We start from the raw sequence: 21,347 nt of genomic DNA, 5'->3' as shown, positions 1-21,347 counted from the left end.
ACCCATTCTTATTATAGCTCAGTGCTCCACACAGACCGGACAAGTATGCAGCACAATGGGTTGTGGTAATTGTAGTTGCCACGTTTTCTGCGCTAAACTATCGAGAATATTGGCCTGTTGGCAACTACAGCTCTCTACTACATCGCACAGTTCAGGCTTGATCTGATTTATCTCTACAGAAACTGCATTGAGCTCACAGCAACAAAAAAAAAGGAACGAAATGGAATTCAAATACTTTACCCAAAGTTAGTCAATTAGTTGTTCACAAAACTAAAAATAACCTACATTTCGATTAATTGCTCAACTTAAACTTAACCTACCACGTCACTGATTATCTCAAAAGAGAAACTACTTAATAGATAATGGTTTGTGTTGGTGTAGTCCTTGTTCATTACTTTCCCTTGCTGAATGAAATACACTGGCAAAGGATTCTCTCTCTCTCGCTCGCTCATTCCCCCTCTCTCGCTCGCTCATTCCCCCTCTCTCGCTCGCTCATTCCCCCTCTCTCGCTCGCTCATTCCCCCTCTCTCGCTCGCTCATTCCCCCTCTCTCGCTCCCTCATTTTTTCCCTTCTCTCTAGTCTGTTATGAGGTAGGCCTTTTGGTCATGTTTCCTTACCAGCCTCTGCAGGCCAGGGTTAGTTGCAGCCTGCTGTTCTCCAACTCCAGTCAGTCCAGCTGCTGAGCTGAGCCTCCTTGATCTGCTTTGCAGGACTGGAGTAATGCTGGAGTAGCCTGATGCTGGAGTAGCCTGATGCTGCAGTAGTCTGATACTGGAGTATTGGTGGAGTTGTCTGATACTGCAGTAGACGGGTACTGGAGTAGTGGTGGAGTATCCTAATGCTGGAGTAATCTGAAACTGGAGTAGTGCCTATGTGCACTCAACCCTGACACTGAATGGTCTCACTTTAGGCATGTAACTGAACGCACAAAGTGCACATGTGTGTGTTGTGAACTCATTAATCAGTGTTGCTGTTGTGGTTGAAATCAGTCCCTTGTAGGATTCTGTTTCCATAGTGTTATCATTCAGCTGGATGCTGTGTGTTAGCTTACACAGGTCGGTGAAATCAAAACATGAGGTGCCTGCTGCACTGCAGGACCAGGACCCCCCTGTGGATTTCACTCACAAATCAGGTTGGTTGGAAGGTAGAAGGCGATAATGTCCATCTCAATGATTGACTTGACTGCCTGCTCTGTTTGCCAGGTTTCAGCTGACTCCACAAGAACAAGCCATTTCACATTGGTCTTCCTCACAAAGCACCAGATGAAAGCTATTAAACTAGTGTAACACACACACACTAGTTCCTGCTGCTCTCTGGGAAATGCCTATTTCTCTCTTAGACTTCTATTTCTACATCAAAGGGCTTCATATAGACCTAATACTGTAATTGGAATGGCTTGGCCTTCTAAAATCAGGTTAGAGGTCTGAGAAATGCTTTATTCCTTTCTCTACTCCTAGTGGTAGCAAGTAGTGTAGTGAATGCACACATTTATATCGTCTTTGTTATTAGTGTTAATAGATTTACTTCTATTACTTTTACTTCTATTTTCTCAACCTCGCCATGGTCCTACTTTCCTCAAAATCAAATGTTATTGGTCACATACACATATTTAGTAGACGTTATTGCGGGTGTAGCGAAAGGCTTGTGTTCTTAGCTCCCAACAGTGTTAAATATATCATTATTAGGATGAGCAATGTCAGTGGCATTGACTAAAATACTGTATATACAGTGCCTTAGGAAAGTATTCGGATCCCTTGACTTTTTCCACATTTTGCGAGGTTACAGCCTTATTCTAAAATAGATGTTTTTCCCCCAGAGTAATTCTCATCAATCTACGCACAATACACCATAATGACAAAGCAAAAACAGAATTTTAGACATTTCTGCTAATTTATAAAATAAAATAAAAACGTATCACATTTTATTCAGGTTCTTTACTCAGTACTTTGTTGAAGCACCTTTGGCAGCTATTACAGCGATTACAGAGTCTTCTTGGGTATGACGCTACAAGCTTGGCACACCTGTATTTGAGGAATTTCTCCCAGTCTTCTCTGCAGATCCTCTCAATCTCTGTCAGGTTGGATGGGGAGCGTTGCTGCACATCTATTTTCAGGTCTCTCCAGAGATGTTTGATTGGGTTCAAGTCTGGGCTCTGGCCGTGCCACTCAAGGACATTGAGACTTGTCCCGAATCCACTCCTGTGTTTTCTGTGTGGTTAGGGTCGTTGTCCTGTTAGAAGGTGAACCTTTACCCCAGTCTGAGGTCCTGAGCGCTCTGGAGCAGGTTTTCATCAAGGATCTTTCTGTACTTTGCTCTGTTCATCTTTGTCTCGATCCTGACTAGTTTTCCTGCCCCTGAAAAACATCCCCACAGCATGATGCTGCCACCACCATGCTTCACGTAGGGATGGTGCCATTTTTTTTCCCAGAAGTGACGCTTGGCATTCAGGCCAGAGAGTTCAATCTTGGTTTCATCAGACTAGAGTATCTGGTTTCTCATATGGTCTGAGAGTGTTTAGGTGCCTTTTGGCAAGCTCAAAGTGGGCTGTCATGTGCCTTTTTCTGAGGAGTAGCTTCCGTCTGGCCAATCTCTACCATAAAGGCCTGATTGGTGGGGTGCTGCAGAGATGGTTGTCCTTTATGGAAGGTTCTACCAACTCCACAGAGGAGCTCTGTCAGAGTGACCATCGGATTCTTGGTCACCTCCCTAACCAAGGCCCTTCTCCCCCGATGGCTCAGTTTGGCCGGGCGGCCAGCTCTATGAAGAGTCTTGGTGGTTCCAAATTTCTTCCATTTTAAGAATGATGGAGGCCACTGTATTCTTGAGGACCTTCAATGCTTCAGAAATGTTTTGGTAGCCTTCCCCTGTGCCTTGACACAATCCTGTCCCTGAACTCTACGGATAATTCCTTTTTGACCTCATGGCTTGGTTTTCGCTCTGACATGCACTGTCAACTGTGGGACCTCCTATACAACAGGTGGACCTCATACCACAGGTGAACTCCAATCAAGTTGTAGAAACATCTCAAGGATGATCAATGGAAACAGGATGCACTCGAGCTCAATTTCGAGTCTCGGGGCAAGGGTCTGAATACTTACATAAATAATGTATTTATGTTTTTGCGTTGTCATTATGGGTTATTGTGTGTAGATTGCTGAGGGGTTTTATGTAATCAATTTTAGAATAAGGCTGTAACGTCACAAAATGTGGAAAAAGTCAAGGGGTCTGATTACTTTCCGAAGGCACTGTACATATGAAATAAGTAAAACAGTATGTAAACATTATTAAAGTGACTAGTGTTCCATTATTGAAGGGACCAGCCTGCTAGTGAGTGACTCATCATTCACCAGTGTTTGAACTTTGATCACGTTCCCACTTCCCACAGATCAGGTGACAGTCCCAGGTGTCTAGTATTTTATGTTAGCACTTACCGCCTAGGATTGATATCCTTAGTTAGCTTAGCAGTTAGCGCCTTGTTTCCTAGCATTAATAATAATAATAATAATAATAATAATAATATATGCCATTTAGCTGACGCTTTTATCCAAAGCGACTTACAGTCACGTGTGCATACATTCTACGTATGGGTGGTCCCGGGAATCGAACCCACTATCCTGGCGTTACAAGCGCCATGCTCTACCAGCTGAGCCACAGAAGGACCACATTGATATCCTTATTTAGCTTAGCAGTTAGCACCAACTGCCTCTCCTAGGTATCGTTATAGGCTAACACTAGGCTCTACAGCTTTGGATGTCATTGTGCCAACTGTGCCAAGCCACACAACGTTAGCCCCTGGATGACATGGTTGTACTAAACAGCCCCTAGATAACAAACCCCAGCACCATATCACACACTGCCGGGAAGTTCAGCAACTACACATCAGTGGTGTGTCCCTGACCGCATGCCAATGGAGAATGGTTTCGAAGGTCAGCAAACCATGAATCATCATAAATGAATCACATACCCGTGGCTCAGTTGGTAGAGCATGGCACTTGTAACGCCAGAGTTGTGGTTTCGATTCCCATGTGGGACCAGTAAGAAAAAGTCTGAAAAATGTATGCATTCACTACTGTAAGTCGCTCTCCATAAGAGTGTATGCTAAATAAAAAACATCTATAAAATGTGTTTAGCTGTAACTTTGACAACGACTTGTCATTAGCTTTGCATCCATCTTCTGGAGATTGTTAGGGTTAAATCGGGTTATGTCAGTTGATGTGATGTCACAGAGGGTTTTAGGTGAATACTTTCTCCTACAAGGCCAGATTATTAACAGGTTTGAGCTATGCCGGTATTGGTTTGCAGTGTATTCCTATTTCTCTCTCGCTCGGGTAAAATGTCTCTCTGTAAAAATACACAATACACTGTATTTGTATATCAGAGAGCTGAAAAGAAGAATTTGCACAACAAAGAATGGGTCTAATATCATGCATGCATGCCTACCAGTTGTTTAAAGCACATACTTGAGGAGACAACATTTTCTTCTGATGTTTTTTTGGGGACACATAGTGACTTTGTTCTTTCCCGGACACAATCCCACAGATCTGTACAGTTGTCAGAACGATGTGGGAGATTTCCCTTTTTGTTGGTAGAGTTGTATGGGTAGATGAATGTAGGCCTGTCTCTGTGCCTTTGAAAATGATATGTAATCCCTATCATACTCAGAATAGTGCAAAACAATCCACTGAATTGGATAGTGATCTTACAATTAGATGTTTATAAGGTATTAGTCAACGTGCCGAATACAACAGGTGTAGACCTTACAGTGAAATGCTTACTTACGAGCCCCTAACCAACAATGCAGTTTCAAAAAAATAAGAATAAGAGAGAAAAGTAAAAAGTAATTAAAGAGCAGCATCTTTGACGACTACGTGCCGTTGTCCGGTGATACTTCGCATGAATGTGTCTTACTGTAGCAGTGTTTGTTTCTCTCAGATCACAGCCACTGCAGAGAGAGATGACCTTTTTCAAAATGGCGGTTGGCTGCCCAGCTGAGTTGTAGTGCTGTGGCACTACAAGTCACCTCTGCTCCATCTCCGCCTTTCGGTGTGTGTGTGTGTGCCAGCCAGCCAGCCAGTATAATCTATTTAACTATCCTTGTTAGATGCACTTTAGCACTGTTACCAACCAGCACAGTCGAGCATGACTGGATCTGGGATATCAAGCATTAGCAGTGATCATCAGGCATTGTTCTTGATTATCGTCGTCATGAAGGACATCATTTTGGAATATATCTTTTTGGAAATGCAGTCAGTTTTTCTCCTATACTGCATCTCTGCCAGTTGAAACATTTTAAGTGTTGTAATGCAATTTCAAATATTGCTACGTTCTCTGTGCTTTTTGATCATGTTAGAAGGGTGACCAGAGCCGTGTGTTCAAATCCCTAATGGTGAACAGAACATCAATTGAACATTATTGGTGTGGTGTAGCCGACTGCAGGGTTCACCAACTGGTGTGTGTCTTTCTGATCTATGCCTGAGGCCTACATCCTGTATTAACACAAGCGGACATAGACCGAGAAGAATGGCAGACTGTTGTAATCCTTGGCCAGTGTTCACTTTACAGTCACACGTTACTACTGTGCCTCTGTTTCCCCTGCCACATTTGTACTACAACATAACACAGCCTGTTGTGTACACAGAGGCATGTGACTGTAGAAAGATCCTTGTGGCAATTTTATGGGGAACTGTTATCAGAGATTGTGAAATGAGATTCGAGGAAGAAAACCTCACAGACTTGTAAGTAAACATTCTCCTTTAAACCGGAACGGTCCTTTTTGAAGGAAGTCTTTAGATTGTAAATGAACCACTGTTCTGAGACCAACCTCCATGACCAGTGAGTGATTCATTAAAAGGAAACGTAGAGCCCTGGCTCAGATTCTACCCCCTGTGTTCAATCTGCAATTGAACGTCTGCAACTGCACCTTCATTTTGGCTCTGAGCTGCAGGTTTACCCACAGTGCTCTGGTGGTGAGGGGGTAAAGGGAGTAAAGACGATTTAGTCCTCTGATTTATTACGGAGCTGTGTGTGTACACGGGTCAGCAGTTTTTTCCACTGTGTCTGACTCTGGTTGAGATGCAGCGGGCAGCCAATGGATGGTTGGATGGACGGGGTTTTCCCCGGTGTGCCACAAGTACCAGTCAGTCAGACAAACTCTTGTTTTCATATGCAAGCAGGCAGCATGTGCAATGCAGTGTTCCTAATGGAGTAGATATTTACCACTTCCAGGTTGACGCACACAGTGTAAAGAAGAAACGTGAAACTGGGGTTGGTGTAATTTGATTTCGGTGATGATTATCGTGTGAGAAGCAGAAAAGGCTACAAGCACACTGTAGTTATGCCTCTGCTGGTGGGTTTTATGTACAGTAGAAGTGTTTCTGTTGTCGGTCCTTGTCAGGGCGGAGGGAATCATATCTTCTGTGTCAGATGTGACTGTGTTACTCAGAGTGGGAGGTTTTCTCTGACGCTGTTACTGTTGCCTCCTTTTACCTGGGTTTTTCAGTGGCGGCTGACAGGGAAGATCATTACGTCACTGTCTGCCTGACTCAGATGGCTTATTCCTAACAGCATTTGGCCCATTCAGACTTCTAGCAGGCTATGAAGGAACTAGTATGCCATTGTCTGGTCTCTCACAAACTGTCTCTCTCTCACCTGTAGGATCTAACTACGTCATGTCTAACGGGGGAGGGGTGCTGAGCAGCACCACCCACCTGCTGGACTTCCTGGAGGAGCCCATTCCGGGGGTTGGCACCTACGACGACTTCCACACCATCGACTGGGTCCGGGAGAAGTGCAAGGACCGGGAACGCCACCGCAAGGTGAGGACGCGTTTACATTTTGGGAACTAATTTAAGAAAAGAATAGCTGCACACTAAATATATATATATATATATATATATAGAATTTGAGTAATTCAGCAGACTGACAATCAGTGTATTCAGCTAGGGTAGGTAAAATAACCACAAGGGTATCCCCAAGGACTCTGTGCTGGGACCCTTACCCTTCATCTACATTCTACTCACAACTTCTCTTACCACTGTGCAGTGTAGTTTTGTGTCTGAACAGATGTCTTATGAGCATTAATGTAATTTCCAGGTCAGGTCTTCATCGTTGCCTGTGTTGTTGTCTTGTGGGGGGGGGGGGGGAGCTATTCTCCACAGTGTCTGCCACAAGTCAGGGCTCATGTTTGTTGTTGTGTAGTGAAAGAAATCAAATGAAATGTATTTATATAGCCCTTCCTACATCAGCTGATATCTCAAAATGGTGTACAGATACAGATCCCAGCCTGTGAACCATGCCCCGAACAAAAGAGATCCCAGAAAATCAATTTTTCCACCACGTTCCTGGCAAACTATTCAGTGGACAGAAGGAACTACAGCCAAGTTGTATAGGAGGAACACACAACACTATGTGTGGAGAAAAATGGCACAACACACCAACATCAAAACCTCATCCCGACTGTAAAGTCTGGTGGAGGGAGCATCATGGTTTGGTGCTGCCTCAGAGCCTGGACAGCTTGCTATCATCGCCGGAAAAATGAATTCCCAAGTTTATCAAGACATTTAGCAGGATAATGTTAGGCTATCGTATCTGTCCACCAATTGAAGCTCAACAGAAGTTGGGTGATGCAACAGGACAACGACCCAAAACACAGAAGTAAATCAACAACAGAATGGCTTCAACAGAAGAAAATACTCCTTCTGGAGTCCTGACCTCAACCCGATTTGAGATGCTGTGGCATGACCTCGAGAGCAGTTCCCACCAGACATCCCAAGAATATTGCTGAACTGAAACAATTTTGTAAAAAGGAATGTTCCAAAATTCCTGCTGACCGTTATGCAGGTCTGATCCGCAACTACAAAAGTGTTTGGTTGAGGTTATTGCTGCCAGAGGGTCAACCAGTTATTAAATCCAAGGGTTCACATACTTTCCCACCCTGCACTGTGAGTGTTTACACTGTGTTCAATAAGACATGAAAACGTAGAATTGTCTGTGTGTTTTATGTTTAAGCAGACTGTGTTTTGTCTATTGTTGTGACCTAGATGAAGATCAGATCCAATATTATGACTAATTCTTTTCAGAAATACGCGTATTACCGAAGGGATCACATACATTTTCTTGCCACTGTAAGATATCTAGCTGGCAACATTTTAGTTGTGAATTCCATACTGTAACGTGATCACCTGGCGCGTTGCTGCACAACGGTGTGTGACTCACAAGTCTCCGGTCTCTCGTCGTTGTGTGCATGTAAACACACCACATGACTGAGGACTACTGGGAAACTTCATAATGAAATATTGTGACAGGTGAGGTGAAATGAAGAACAATCTGCTTTATCTCCTAACGTATTGCACAAGTTGACTGCAGGTATTTACTTAAGTAGAAAGAAAACGCCAAAATAAATAGAAGAAAAAAAAACAAACATCCCGTGGCTGTTTCCAAATACCCCGGTATACAGCCCAAGTCTCTACAGTGTCTGCCAGGGGTCATATTTGTTGTTCTTGTTGAGGAGGTGTTCCCTCCTATGCTCTCTGTGGTGGCTCTGTGTGCATGACTGAACACCACAAGGAAAACCTTTTTGTCTTTAGTGATATGAATCTGGGTCGCATGGTTCCTCAAGGTTCCATTCACTCTCGCATTTGAATGTCATTTGAATGTTGCCTGGAGTCTTTTACATTTTTTTAATCACCCGACAAACAAGAACACATAACAATTGTTCTGAATTTGAAAAACTGCAGTAGCAGCAGTTCATGAATGGCTAGGCCATGGCTAGAACCATACATTGTTTCATACTTTTATATATATATATATATATGTGTGTGTGTGTGTGTGTGTGTGTGTGTGTGTGTGTGTGTGTGTGTAGATCAACGCTAAGAAGAAGGAGTCTGCGTGGGAGTTCACCAAGAGCCTGTATGATGCCTGGTCTGGATGGCTGGTAGTGACGCTGACAGGACTGGCCTCAGGTAATACAGACACCTGACCTCACCTGTACTAGTAATGTGAGAGCAAAATTCCAAGATTATGTTATAGTACTGTTATTGCATCAAATGGTTGTTTTATGCAACAGAATAGAGGGTTTTTATTACACTCATCTCTGTGTGTTCTACTGAGAATGGGCCTCTGGAGACTTAATGCTGACAGAATTTACGATGTCTTGGGTGATAAACCTAACAAGACCACATTCCATAGCATGAGTTGGTGTTTCTGTTCTGAGGTACGATGAGAGGAACGTTGTTTTGGGGGCCAGACCCTGGATTCTACACAATGAGAACAGTCTTTACAGCAGATGATGTTTACTGTGAATTATTAGTATGTTTTCATATGAATCCTAACCTTGTGACCCATTCCATGCATCTGTTGTTTGGCATGAACATTCAAGAGAATATACGTTGCTATAAAATGCTGTGGCTCAAATCCCCTCGTTGACAAACTTCATTATTGCAATAATTAATTGATGTTATTAATACGTTTTGAATAAGGTAATATCCTGATTGGTGATTGACCTTGTCTTTCCTCATTATTGATTAGAATTTCCACGACAGATTATTTACGTTAAATACAGGCTCGTCATTGACAACGTGTTTGTTGTTCATCTTGTTTTTTATGCCACACTGGCACAGGCTTAAACTATTGTTTCCTTCTCATCCTCTTTGTCCAATCAGGTGCCCTGGCGGGTCTGATCGACATCTCTGCTGATTGGTTGAACGACATCAAGGAGGGGGTGTGTCTGGATGCCATGTGGTTTAATCACGAGCAGTGCTGCTGGGGCTCCAACGAGACCACTTTCGCCGAGAGGGACAAGTGTCCTCAGTGGAAGAGCTGGGCGGGGCTCATCCTGGGCCAGGAAGAGGTGGGAGGGATTTAAAAAATATAATGTCAAAATGTAGATTTCCACCTAAACAGACATTTATCATGAGAGGGCCATAAAAAATACCAAGTAATGATTATACTGCCAGAATGATTAAAATCTCACCTTTTCTAGTAGAAATTGTTAATAAATTGCTAAGGCGTAGTCACTTTTGAGGATACAAGTACACAGTACAAATATGAGGAATAGGGCTTAACATGTTTGTGGGAATAGGGCTTAATATGTTTGAACTGCTTTCTAAATATAGTGACAATCAAATTATAACCAACTTACTATAAGATTTCACCTTATAACTGTAAAATATGTGCTTCTCCCCAATTTCCTGATATCCAATTACGATCTCATCTCATCATTGCAACTCTCCAACGGGCTCGTGAGAGGCGAAGGTCGAGTCATACGTCCTCCGAAACATGACCCGCCAAGCCGCGCTGCTTCTTAACACCCACTCACTTAACCCGGAAGCCAGCCACACCAATGTGTCAGAGGAAATACTGTTCATCAGGCGCCCGGCCCGCCACAAGGAGTCGCTAGAGCGCTATGAGCCAAGTAAAGACCCCCGGCCAAACCCTCCCTTACCCCGGACGACGCTGGGCCAATTGTGCGCCGCCCTATGGGACTTCCAGTCACGGCCGGTTGTGACACAGCCTGTGATCGAATCCCTGCTGTGAAAGAGCATTTTCTGCTCCGCGTCCTCTTAGCGACACACAGACGCCATTCATATGCATGCAGACTTGTTACAACTTTAGTTTTAAGCACAACGGGATTTTGTGTCTCTGTGACCAAGAGAATGTGGTCTTGTTTAAATTCTACTATTTTTTTTACATTTTTTAATGTTAATGTTGAGGGCTCTAAATCCATCTGAGAGCATCATAGCGAGATGAGACTGTTGCTGTAATCACTAGGCTCTCCCGTTTCATATGCTGTATTCTAAGCTGTGAGGTTCACGGCCAGGGGTTCGATCCTTTTGTCTGGATAGGCCAGAAAATGTATCACTCCCTATTCAAATGAGGTTTCAGATTTCACATACTGCATCTCAGATGAGAACGGCAGACGAAGCAGGATAACCAGAGCTGTCACGAAGTGCACAACAAATAATGTTGCGCCGTTCACAGAGCACTTTGTACACAAAAATGTTGGTTCGGAACTGGTCCAGAACTGCTCAGTCCACTAAATAAGGGACTTAACATTTTAAGAGGTTTTACGTGTCATATAGGTGTTATAAGCTAGTAGTTTCCATTGTTGAGATGGACAAGTATCATCAGTGGAAGAGATTGGCTGAACTAATATTTCTGTGTTCCAGCAGTCGTTCACCACTCTTTTCCAATACCTTTTCACTCAGAATATTTCAAACTGTCTCAATGTAGTAACGTTAAAGGGATAGTTGGGATTTTTGATGCTAGCTGTACCCAAAACGTTTCACTTTTTGTGCTAAGCTAGTTAGGATCAGCTCGCAAAACTAGCTTTAACTTCCTTCATGCTGGATGCAGATAGAATTTTATTTAAATGGTATTCATGAGTTCTGATTGCCAAAATCCCAAACTATCCCTTTAATGGCAGTTGTAAACGTGCTCCTCTCCCTCCTCCGACTGCCCTCTCTTCTTCTCTCTCTCCTCCTCCTCTCTCTTTCCTCATCTCCCAGGGTCCTGGTTCCTACATCATGAACTACTTCATGTACATCTACTGGGCTTTGTCCTTTGCCTTGCTGGCTGTGTTACTGGTTAAGGTGTTCGCCCCCTACGCCTGTGGCTCAGGCATACCTGAGGTAAGACCGCACGCACACATATGCACGGATGCAAACACTCACAAGTTTACATGGCTACACACATACACTATGTATTGTATTTCAGGCGGGTTCTGTACCTGCTTTGTAGGAAAAATTCATGTTGAGGTGAGGTTGTCTGCTCTAGTCTAGCACTCGAAATCGCACTTTCTAGTTGCCATGGCAACAGGAGAGCGAGCGAGATGGGGATGAGCACTGCGGAGCAGTTGGATTTTTAATTTCTTCAAAATTCTTAGATCGTGACATTGACCATATCTGGCAAGCGAGTCGCTGTGGTCTCAATAAATATGATTATTTGGTTCTAAGACTGACAACACATTTTGCCCTTAGAGAGAAACGATTTGTCAGAGTATATCGTTTATATCAGGGTGGCTTTTCAGGAGCAGTTTGGAATATGTTTGGATAGTTGCCTTATTTCTTCAACAGACCAAATCATCTACCTCCTCTACCCTCAGTGCTTCTCCAGATTAAACCTAGAAATAATTTCTTCAGTAGTATATTTACCTAATTTTCCCCCCGTCTCTCTGTCTCCCAGATAAAGACCATCCTGAGTGGGTTCATCATCCGGGGTTACCTGGGGAAGTGGACCCTGCTGATCAAGACGGTGACCCTGGTGCTGGCTGTAGCGTCTGGGCTGAGCCTGGGGAAAGAGGGACCCCTGGTCCATGTGGCCTGCTGCTGTGGAAACATTTTCTCATACCTCTTCCCCAAGTACAGCAAGAACGAGGCCAAGAAGAGAGAGGTATGTATGATCTACTGTTCTATTAGGTGTGGAGATATACAATATAACTTTGTCCAAGTAGAGTAGGAATGAGGCCAAGAAGAGAGCGTGTATGGTTTAGTGTATGTATCCATTGTATTACATTACAAAGTTTAGCGTTTTGTTATAAGACATTCTTTTGGTGACCTTTTCTATTGTATGATTTTAAGACTGTGTTCTGGGTAAATACCTGTCAGTGTTTCAGCTGACTCTGCCTGTGTTTTGGATAAATACCTGTCAGTGTTTCAGCTGACTCTGCCTGTGTTTTGTGTAAATTCCTGTCGGTGTTTTAGCTGACTCGGCCTGTGTTTTGGGTAAATTCCTGTCTGTGTTTTAGCTGACTCGGCCTGTGTTTTGGGTAAATACCTGTCGGTGTTTCAGCTGACTCGGCCTGTGTTTTGGATAAATACCTGTCAGTGTTTCAGCTGACTCTGCCTGTGTTTTGGGTAAATTCCTGTCGGTGTTTTAGCTGACTCGGCCTGTGTTTTGGGTAAATTCCTGTCTGTGTTTTAGCTGACTCGGCCTGTGTTTTGGGTAAATACCTGTCGGTGTTTCAGCTGACTCGGCCTGTGTTTTGGATGAATTCCTGTCGGTGTTTTAGCTGACTCGGCCTGTGTTTTGGGTAAATTCCTGTCTGTGTTTTAGCTGACTCGGCCTGTGTTTTGGGTAAATACCTGTCTGTGTTTCAGCTGACTCGGCCTGTGTTTTGGATGAATTCCTGTCGGTGTTTCAGCTGACTCTGCCTGTGTTTTGGATAAATTCCTGTCGGTGTTTCAGCTGACTCTGCCTGTGTTTTGGATAAATTCCTGCCGGTGTTTTAGCTGACTCGGCCTGTGTTTTGGATAAATTCCTGCCGGTGTTTCAGCTCACTCGGCCTGTGTTTTGGATAAATTCCTGTCGGTGTTTCAGCTCACTCGGCCTGTGTTTTTGGATAAATTCCTGTCGGTGTTTCAGCTCACTCGGCCTGTGTTTTGGGTAAATTCCTGCCGGTGTTTTAGCTGACTCGGCCTGTGTTTTGGGTAAATTCCTGTCGGTGTTTTAGCTGACTCGGCCTGTGTTTTGGGTAAATTCCTGTCGGTGTTTCAGCTGACTCTGCCTGTGTTTTGGGTAAATTCCTGCCGGTGTTTTAGCTGACTCTGCCTGTGTTTTGGATAAATTCCTGTCGGTGTTTCAGCTCACTCGGCCTGTGTTTTGGATAAATTCCTGTCGGTGTTTCAGCTCACTCGGCCTGTGTTTTGGATAAATTCCTGTCGGTGTTTCAGCTCACTCGGCCTGTGTTTTGGGTAAATTCCTGCCGGTGTTTTAGCTGACTCGGCCTGTGTTTTGGGTAAATTCCTGTCGGTGTTTTAGCTGACTCGGCCTGTGTTTTGGGTAAATTCCTGTCGGTGTTTTAGCTGACTCGGCCTGTGTTTTGGGTAAATTCCTGCCGGTGTTTCAGCTGACTCTGCCTGTGTTTTGGATAAATTCCTGTCGGTGTTTCAGCTGACTCTGCCTGTGTTTTGGATAAATTCCTGCCGGTGTTTTAGCTGACTCGGCCTGTGTTTTGGATAAATTCCTGCCGGTGTTTCAGCTCACTCGGCCTGTGTTTTTGATAAATTCCTGTCGGTGTTTCAGCTGACTCTGCCTGTGTTTTGGTACTAATCTTTTTTATTTGTTGTCTCTGCAGGTCCTATCTGCAGCATCAGCGGCTGGGGTGTCTGTGGCTTTTGGTGCTCCCATAGGAGGAGTACTCTTCAGCTTGGAGGAGGTACATTTTATATTGTGTGTGTGTTTCTATGAGTGTGTCCGTATGAGTAAGTACATCACACACACTATAGCCTCGTTTTAGGCCGAGTTTCTGTGTAAGCACTTTGACAACTGCTGATGTAAAAAGTGCTTTATAAATACGTTTGCTTGATCTGTTCATGCACGCTTGTGCCTCTGTATGAGTTAATGCATCCCACTATAATATCCCCTATTCACCTGTCTCTCTAGGTGAGCTACTACTTCCCTCTGAAGACTCTGTGGCGCTCTTTCTTCGCTGCGCTAGTGGCAGCCTTCGTCCTCCGCTCCATCAATCCGTTTGGAAACAGCCGTCTGGTCCTGTTCTATGTGGAGTACCACACCCCCTGGTACCTGTTTGAGCTTATCCCCTTCATCCTGCTGGGGGTGTTTGGAGGCCTCTGGGGGGCCTTCTTCATCAAGGCCAACATCGCCTGGTGCCGAAGGAGGAAGTCCACCCGCTTCGGGAAATACCCCGTCCTGGAGGTCATCTTCGTGGCAGCCATTACCGCCGTGGTGGCGTTCCCCAACCCCTACACGCGACAGAACACCAGCGAGCTGATTAAGGAGTTGTTCACTGACTGTGGGCCGCTGGAGTCGTCCCAGCTGTGCCAGTACAGGAGTCAGATGAATGGGAGTAAGGCGTTTGTGGATGTGTCTCCTAACAAGCCAGCGGGGCCCGGGGTGTACACAGCCATGTGGCAGCTGTGCCTGGCGCTCGTCTTCAAGATCATCATGACAATATTCACCTTCGGACTCAAGGTGAGGTAGGGCAGGTTGGGTACTACCGTCTAGTTAATGTAGCCCGGCAGTTAAAGGGGAAGTTCAGACAAAAACATCCTTTATAACTACTATTGCCTGGTCGTTTGTCATTACCCCAGACAGTTTTTAGGTCCATTGTTTGAGTATTTAGATGTAGGTAATACGCTGATTCTACCCCCGCCTTCCCCATAGAAACCCCATGCAACGTGATAAGTCCATCCTAAATACCTCCTAAACACACCGCTCTGGCCTCCCATGATCGAAATAGTCCTTTTAATGACTTTCTCTGCACAATTTTTCTGCTAACTTATTTCAGTAGGCACATTTTTACATATGAATGTCGTCTCAGGAATTTCAGCATTTCGATAAAAAAATACATGCGTTATAAAGAGCCCAGAAGTGTTTTTGGGTGAACTTCCCCTTTTAATGTTATGGTATTGGATATGCATGTCTCTCAGATTGTGGTCTAATCCAAATCTTAGATTGTAGTCTAGACTTTAACAAATGCTGATCAGGGTTAGTTAGGGTTGAGAAACACTGAGCAAAATCAGAATTGGAATTTCAGTTCCGGATAGTTTTTTTGTGGTTCCTGTCCCCAGGTTCCGGCAGGCCTATTCATCCCCAGTATGGCCATCGGGGCGATCGCCGGGCGAATTGTTGGCATCGCCGTGGAGCAGCTGGCGTACTACCACCACGACTGGTTAGTGTTCAGGGAGTGGTGCGAGGTAGGCACCGACTGCATCACCCCGGGACTCTATGCCATGGTGGGGGCCGCTGCATGTCTGGGTGAGTTACACTGACTGGATGTGGGTGTCTGTAATGTTATGGTCACGTCTGATCCTCCTACTCGATGTTCATTGTTGTGATCCATTGACAAACACAGTCTATATAACAATGGATCACAGAAACACGGAGCTGTGTAAAATGTAATCTGTCCTGTTGGATGGCTTTGGTCCTCTCCCATTCAAACCTTTCCTTTTGTCTGTAGGTCGTTGCTGTAAAAATAATAGGTTCTCACTTCTGTCAAATTACCTGGTAAAATAAAAGGTCAATAATAACTATATATTTTTTCAGGTGGTGTGACGAGGATGACAGTGTCTCTCGTGGTTATTGTGTTTGAGCTGACTGGCGGTCTGGAATACATTGTGCCCCTCATGGCGGCCGTCATGACCAGCAAGTGGGTGGGCGACGCCTTTGGGCGTGAGGGCATCTACGAGTCACACATCCGCCTCAACGGGTATCCTTTCCTGGACGCCAAGTCAGAGTTCACACATACCACACTGGCGCGGGAGGTGTGTCAAAATCAAATGTTATTTGTCACGTACACAGTTTACAGCATGTATGAAAGGTGCGGTGAACTGCTTGCATGCTAGCTCCATCAACATATTGTGTGTGTGTGTTAGGAACAAATGTTTATTATGGACAGATTAAATGAATACATTGGCACACGGAATCATTAACAGTTAGATGCAGTACCATTGACATCAATGTATGATTAAGTAAAAAGTTGACTTCTTGGTCACAACTTCTTGGTGACCGAGGGGCAGTATTGAGTAGCTTGGATGAATAAGGTGTCCAGAGTAAGGTGCCTGCTACTCTGTCCCAGATGCTAATATATGCATATTATTAGTAGTATTGGATAGAAAAGACTCTGAAGTTTCTAAAACCTTTTGAATGATGTCTGTGAGTATAACAGAACTCATGGCAGGCGAAAACCTGAGAAAAATCCAACCAGGAAATGGGAAATCTGAGGCTTGTAGTTTAAAGGCGTCAGTTAGGGTTCAGCCCTAAACCACTTTCTGTGTGTCTTCAGGTGATGCGACCGCAGCGTAGTGATCCGCCGTTAGCGGTGCTGACACAGGACGACCTGACGGTGGAGGGACTTCAGGTGATCATCAACGAGACCGGCTACAATGGCTTCCCTGTCATCGTCTCCAAGGAGTCTCAGAGACTGGTGGGCTTCGCCCTGCGCAGGGACATCTCCATCGCTATAGGTGAGGAGAAACTGAGACGGCAGGTTGTGGGGGGGCACACACGTACTCAATTACATGCTTGCTTACACATACGGACTTGTACACACACATACGGACTTGTACACACACACACACACACACACACACACACACACCTGATCTCTCTCACTCTCTTTCTCTTCTCTCTCTCTCTCTCTCTCTCTCTCCTCTCTCCTCTCTCTCTCTATTGTCGAACTGTTTTATAATTTAATGTGTTTATTTGTCTATCTATTTTATGTATTTGTCTACAAGTTCATATATGTTTACAACAAGCAAGGGGAAGATATCCGAATAGGGGCATTGGGGGATAGTAACATGTTTTACGGAATAAATTTGTACTAGTGAAGCCGTATCTAGAGTAATGCAAGGTCTCGTTCATGATCATGTGAAATGCCAATTGCTATGGAAATGCTGGGATGTGTTTTTCAATTATGTTAAAGGTAATTATAATGCAACTATGACGGTGATACGATATGGATTACAATTATCATCATGAACATTAAGGCTATACGCACTACATGTTACACAGACTGAGGTTTTTTTTTTCAATATAGGTAATTCTCTTATAAAATGGGTAAAAATAATGTATAGCAACCCCAGGTGTAAAATAGTAAATAACGGCTACTTCTCAGAGTTTTGAATTGACAAGAGGAGTTAAACAAGGGTGTCCGCTATCACCATATTCGTTATGGCCATCGAAATGCTAACTATTAAAATCAGATCCAATAGCAACATTAGAGGATTATAAATCCAAGGCTTAAAAACAAAGGTGTCCATGTATGCCGATGACTCATGTTTTATATTAAGTCCGCAAGCTGCAATGTCTCATTGAAGATCTAGATAACTTTTCTGTACTCTCTGGACTAAAACCTAATTATGATAAGTGTACAATATTACGTATTGGATCCTTAAAAAAAAAAACTTTTACATTACCCTGCAGTTTACCTATAAAATGGGCTGATTGTGAAGTAGACATACTCGGTATTCATATCACAAAATATATAAATAAGCTCCCCACAATGAATTTCAATAGAAACCTTGTAAAAATAGACAAGATCCTGCAACCATGGAGAGTTAAATAGACAAAAAAATGCCCTGATTAACTCCTTAGTCATATCTCAGTTTACTCACTTACTCCTGATGATTCATTTTTCAAATCATATTAGCAAAAAAATATTTTGCTTTATCTGGGATGCTAAACCAGACGAAATAAAAGGTGCATATCTATATAATGAATATGAATTGGGTGGGTTGAGATTATTAAATATAAAAGCACTAAACCTCTCTCTTAAATCTTCACCCATTCAAAAGTTTTATTTGAACCCTAAATGGTTCTCAAGTAGATTACTAAGAAAAGCTCATCCATTTTTAAAAAATGGCCTTTTTGCCTTTGTGCAGATTGCCACGTCTCATTTTTTATTAATTCAAAATTATACTTTTTTCAAAGCATCTTTCTTTTTCAAACAAGCATTGCAGAGCTGGCTCCATTTTCAATTTCATCACCCTGAAAAGATGGAACAAATATTATGGCTAACTCAAATGTGCTGGTTGATAAAATACCTGTATTTATGGGAAAGATGTTTGAAAAGGGTATTTTGTTCTTAACTCTACTATTCCAATATAATTTTATGTCCTGATAACATGGAGTTATCAGAATTGTACAGAAAGGTTGGCTCAATCCACGAGTACAACCAATTGATTACAGCATTACCCCAAAAATGGAGGAGGCAGGTGGCAGCGGGAGGAGGTAGGGAACTGGTCTGTCTGCCCAATATAAAGGATCAAAACTGGAGGAGGCAGGTGGCAGTGGGAGGAGGTAGGGAACTGGTCTGTCTGCCCAATATAAAGGATCACAACTGGAGGAGGCAGGTGGCAGCGGGAGGAGGTAGGGAACTGGTCTGTCTACCCAATATAAAGGAGGATCAAAACTGGAGGAGGCAGGTGGCAGGCGGGAGGAGGTAGGGAACTGGTCTGTCTGCCCAAAACTGGAGGAGGCAGGTGGCAGTGGGAGGAGGTAGGGAACTGGTCTGTCTGCCCAATATAAAGGATCAAAACTGGAGGAGGCTGGTGGCAGCGGGAGGAGGTAGGGAACTGGTCTGTCTGCCCAATATAAAGGATCAAAACTGGAGGAGGCAGGTGGCAGCGGGAGGAGGTAGGGAACTGGTCTGTCTGCCCAATATAAAGGATCAAAATCTGGAGGAGGCAGGTGGCAGCGGGAGGAGGTCTGGTCTGTCTGCCCAATATAAAGGATCAAAACTGGAGGGTGGCAGGCAGGTGGCAGCAAAACTGGAGGAGGAGGTAGGGGAACTGGTCTGTCTGCCCAATATAAAGGATCACAACTGGAGGAGGCAGGTGGCAGCGGAGGTAGGGAACTGGTCTGTCTGCCCAATATAAAGGATCAAAACTGGAGGAGGCAGGTGGCAGGGGAGGAGGTAGGGAACTGGTCTGTCTGCGGGATCACAACTGGAGGAGGCAGGTGGGAGGAGGTAGGGAACTGGTCTGTCTGCCCAATATAAAGGATCACAACTGGAGGAGGCAGGTGGATCAAAAACTGGAGGAGGCAGGTGGCAGCGGGAGGAGGTAGGGAACTGGTCTGTCTGCCCAATATAAAGGATCAAAACTGGAGGAGGCAGGTGGCAGCTGGGAGGAGGAGGAGGCAGGTGGCAGGGGAACTGGTCTGTCTGCCCAATATAAAGGATCAAAACTGGAGGAGGCAGGTGGCAGCTGGGGAGGAGGTAGGGAACTGGTCTGTCTGCCCAATATAAAGGATCAAAACTGGAGGAGGCAGGTGGCAGTGAGGAGGTAGGGAACTGGTCTGTCTGCCCAATATAAAGGATCAAAACTGGAGGAGGCAGGTGGCAGCGGGAGGAGGTAGGGAACTGGTCTGTCTGCCCAATATAAAGGATCAAAATGGAGGAGGCAGGTGGCAGTGGGAGGAGGTAGGGAACTGGTCTGTCTGCCCAATATAAAGGATCAAAACTGGAGGAGGCAGGTGGCAGTCTGGGGAGGAGGCAGGTGGCAGTGGGAGGAGGTAGGGAACTGGTCTGTCTGCCCAATATAAAGGATCAAAACTGGAGGAGGCAGGTGGCAGCGGGAGGAGGTAGGGAACTGGTCTGTCTGCCCAATATAAAGGATCAGGAGGAGGCAGGTGGCAGCGGGAGGAGGTAGGGAACTGGTCTGTCTGCCCAATATAAAGGATCAAAAGGCAGGTGGCAGCGGAGGAGGCAGGTGGATCAGGAGGAGGCAGGTGGCAGTGGGAGGCGGGAGGGGAGGTAGGGGGACTGGTCTGTCTGCCCAATATAAAGGATCAAAACTGGAGGAGGCAGGTGGCAGTGGGAGGAGGTAGGGAACTGGTCTGTCTGCCCAATATAAAGGATCAAAACTGGAGGAGGCAGGTGGCAGCGGGAGGAGGTAGGGAACTGGTCTGTCTGCCCAATATAAAGGATCAAAACTGGAGGAGGCAGGTGGCAGCGGGAGGAGGTAGGGGTCTGTCTGCCCAATATAAAGGATCAAAATGGAGGAGGCAGGTGGCAGTGGGAGGAGGTGGGAACTGGTCTGTCTGCCCAATATAAAGGATCAAAACTGGAGGAGGCAGGTGGAGGAGGTAGGGAACAATATAAAGGATCAAAACTGGAGGAGGCAGGTGGCAGTGGGAGGAGGTAGGGAACTGGTCTGTCTGCCCAATATAAAGGATCAAAACTGGAGGAGGTGGGTGGCAGTGGGAGGAGGCAGGTGGCAGTGGGACTGGCAGTGGGAGGAGGCAGGTGGCAGTGGGAGTCTGTCTGTCCCCAATATAAAGGATCAAAACTGGAGGAGGTGGGAGGAGGCGGGTGGCAGTGGGAGGCGGGTGGCAGTGGGAGGAGGCGGGTGGCAGCAGGAGGCGGTAAGGCAGTGGAGGAGGCGGAGGTAGGGGAACTGGTCTGTCTGCCCAAATAAAAGGATCAAAACTGGAGGAGGCAGGTGGCAGTGGGAGGAGGCGGGAGGGGAGGCAGGTGGCAGTGGGAGGAGGCAGGTGGCAGTGGGAGGAGGTAGGGAACTGGTCTGTCTGCCCAATATAAAGGATCAAAACTGGAGAGGAATAAAAATAGCATAAATGGGAAGTTACCAGTTTCATTTGAGGACCAGGATGTTGACAACTGTTCCATACAGATTGCAAAATAGTTGGGAAGAGATTTGAGGACCAGGATGTTGACAACTGTTCCATGGTAGTTGGGAAGGGATGTATTCCATGGTAGTTGATATATAAAACAACGTAAGATTCATGACTTCATGCTTTTCAGCTAAAATTATTATATAGAATTCTTGCCACCAAATTTTTTTATTTTTATATTTGGGGCATAAAATCATCGAAGCTCTGCAGATTTTGTTGTGAGGATACAGAATCAATAGAGCATTTATTTTGGTAT

At 44.8% G+C, this 21,347-nt stretch overlaps 1 protein-coding gene across 6 annotated transcripts in view; it reads left to right on the top strand.

The window, feature by feature from the left end:
• The window catches only part of LOC118369181 (H(+)/Cl(-) exchange transporter 3-like), a 56,134-nt gene that overhangs the window by 21,833 nt on the left and 12,954 nt on the right, over nucleotides 1-21,347 (top strand). For all 6 annotated transcript variants that reach the window (XM_052497367.1, XM_052497366.1, XM_052497364.1 and 3 more), the window contains 10 exons: nucleotides 6,656-6,816; nucleotides 8,862-8,961; nucleotides 9,661-9,848; nucleotides 11,506-11,628; nucleotides 12,182-12,388; nucleotides 14,073-14,153; nucleotides 14,381-14,929; nucleotides 15,529-15,715; nucleotides 16,004-16,221; nucleotides 16,743-16,923. In XM_052497367.1, the coding sequence (XP_052353327.1) occupies nucleotides 6,670-6,816; nucleotides 8,862-8,961; nucleotides 9,661-9,848; nucleotides 11,506-11,628; nucleotides 12,182-12,388; nucleotides 14,073-14,153; nucleotides 14,381-14,929; nucleotides 15,529-15,715; nucleotides 16,004-16,221; nucleotides 16,743-16,923 (1,981 nt within the window). In that variant the 5' untranslated portion in view covers nucleotides 6,656-6,669. The remainder of the gene's footprint in view (nucleotides 1-6,655; nucleotides 6,817-8,861; nucleotides 8,962-9,660; nucleotides 9,849-11,505; nucleotides 11,629-12,181; nucleotides 12,389-14,072; nucleotides 14,154-14,380; nucleotides 14,930-15,528; nucleotides 15,716-16,003; nucleotides 16,222-16,742; nucleotides 16,924-21,347) is intronic.

The sequence above is a fragment of the Oncorhynchus keta genome, chromosome 35, assembly GCF_023373465.1.
Source record: "Oncorhynchus keta strain PuntledgeMale-10-30-2019 chromosome 35, Oket_V2, whole genome shotgun sequence".
Taxonomy (NCBI): Eukaryota; Metazoa; Chordata; class Actinopteri; order Salmoniformes; family Salmonidae; genus Oncorhynchus; species Oncorhynchus keta.
The sequence above is the reverse complement of the archived record's forward strand: the minus strand, read 5'-3'. Positions and strand labels throughout refer to the sequence as shown.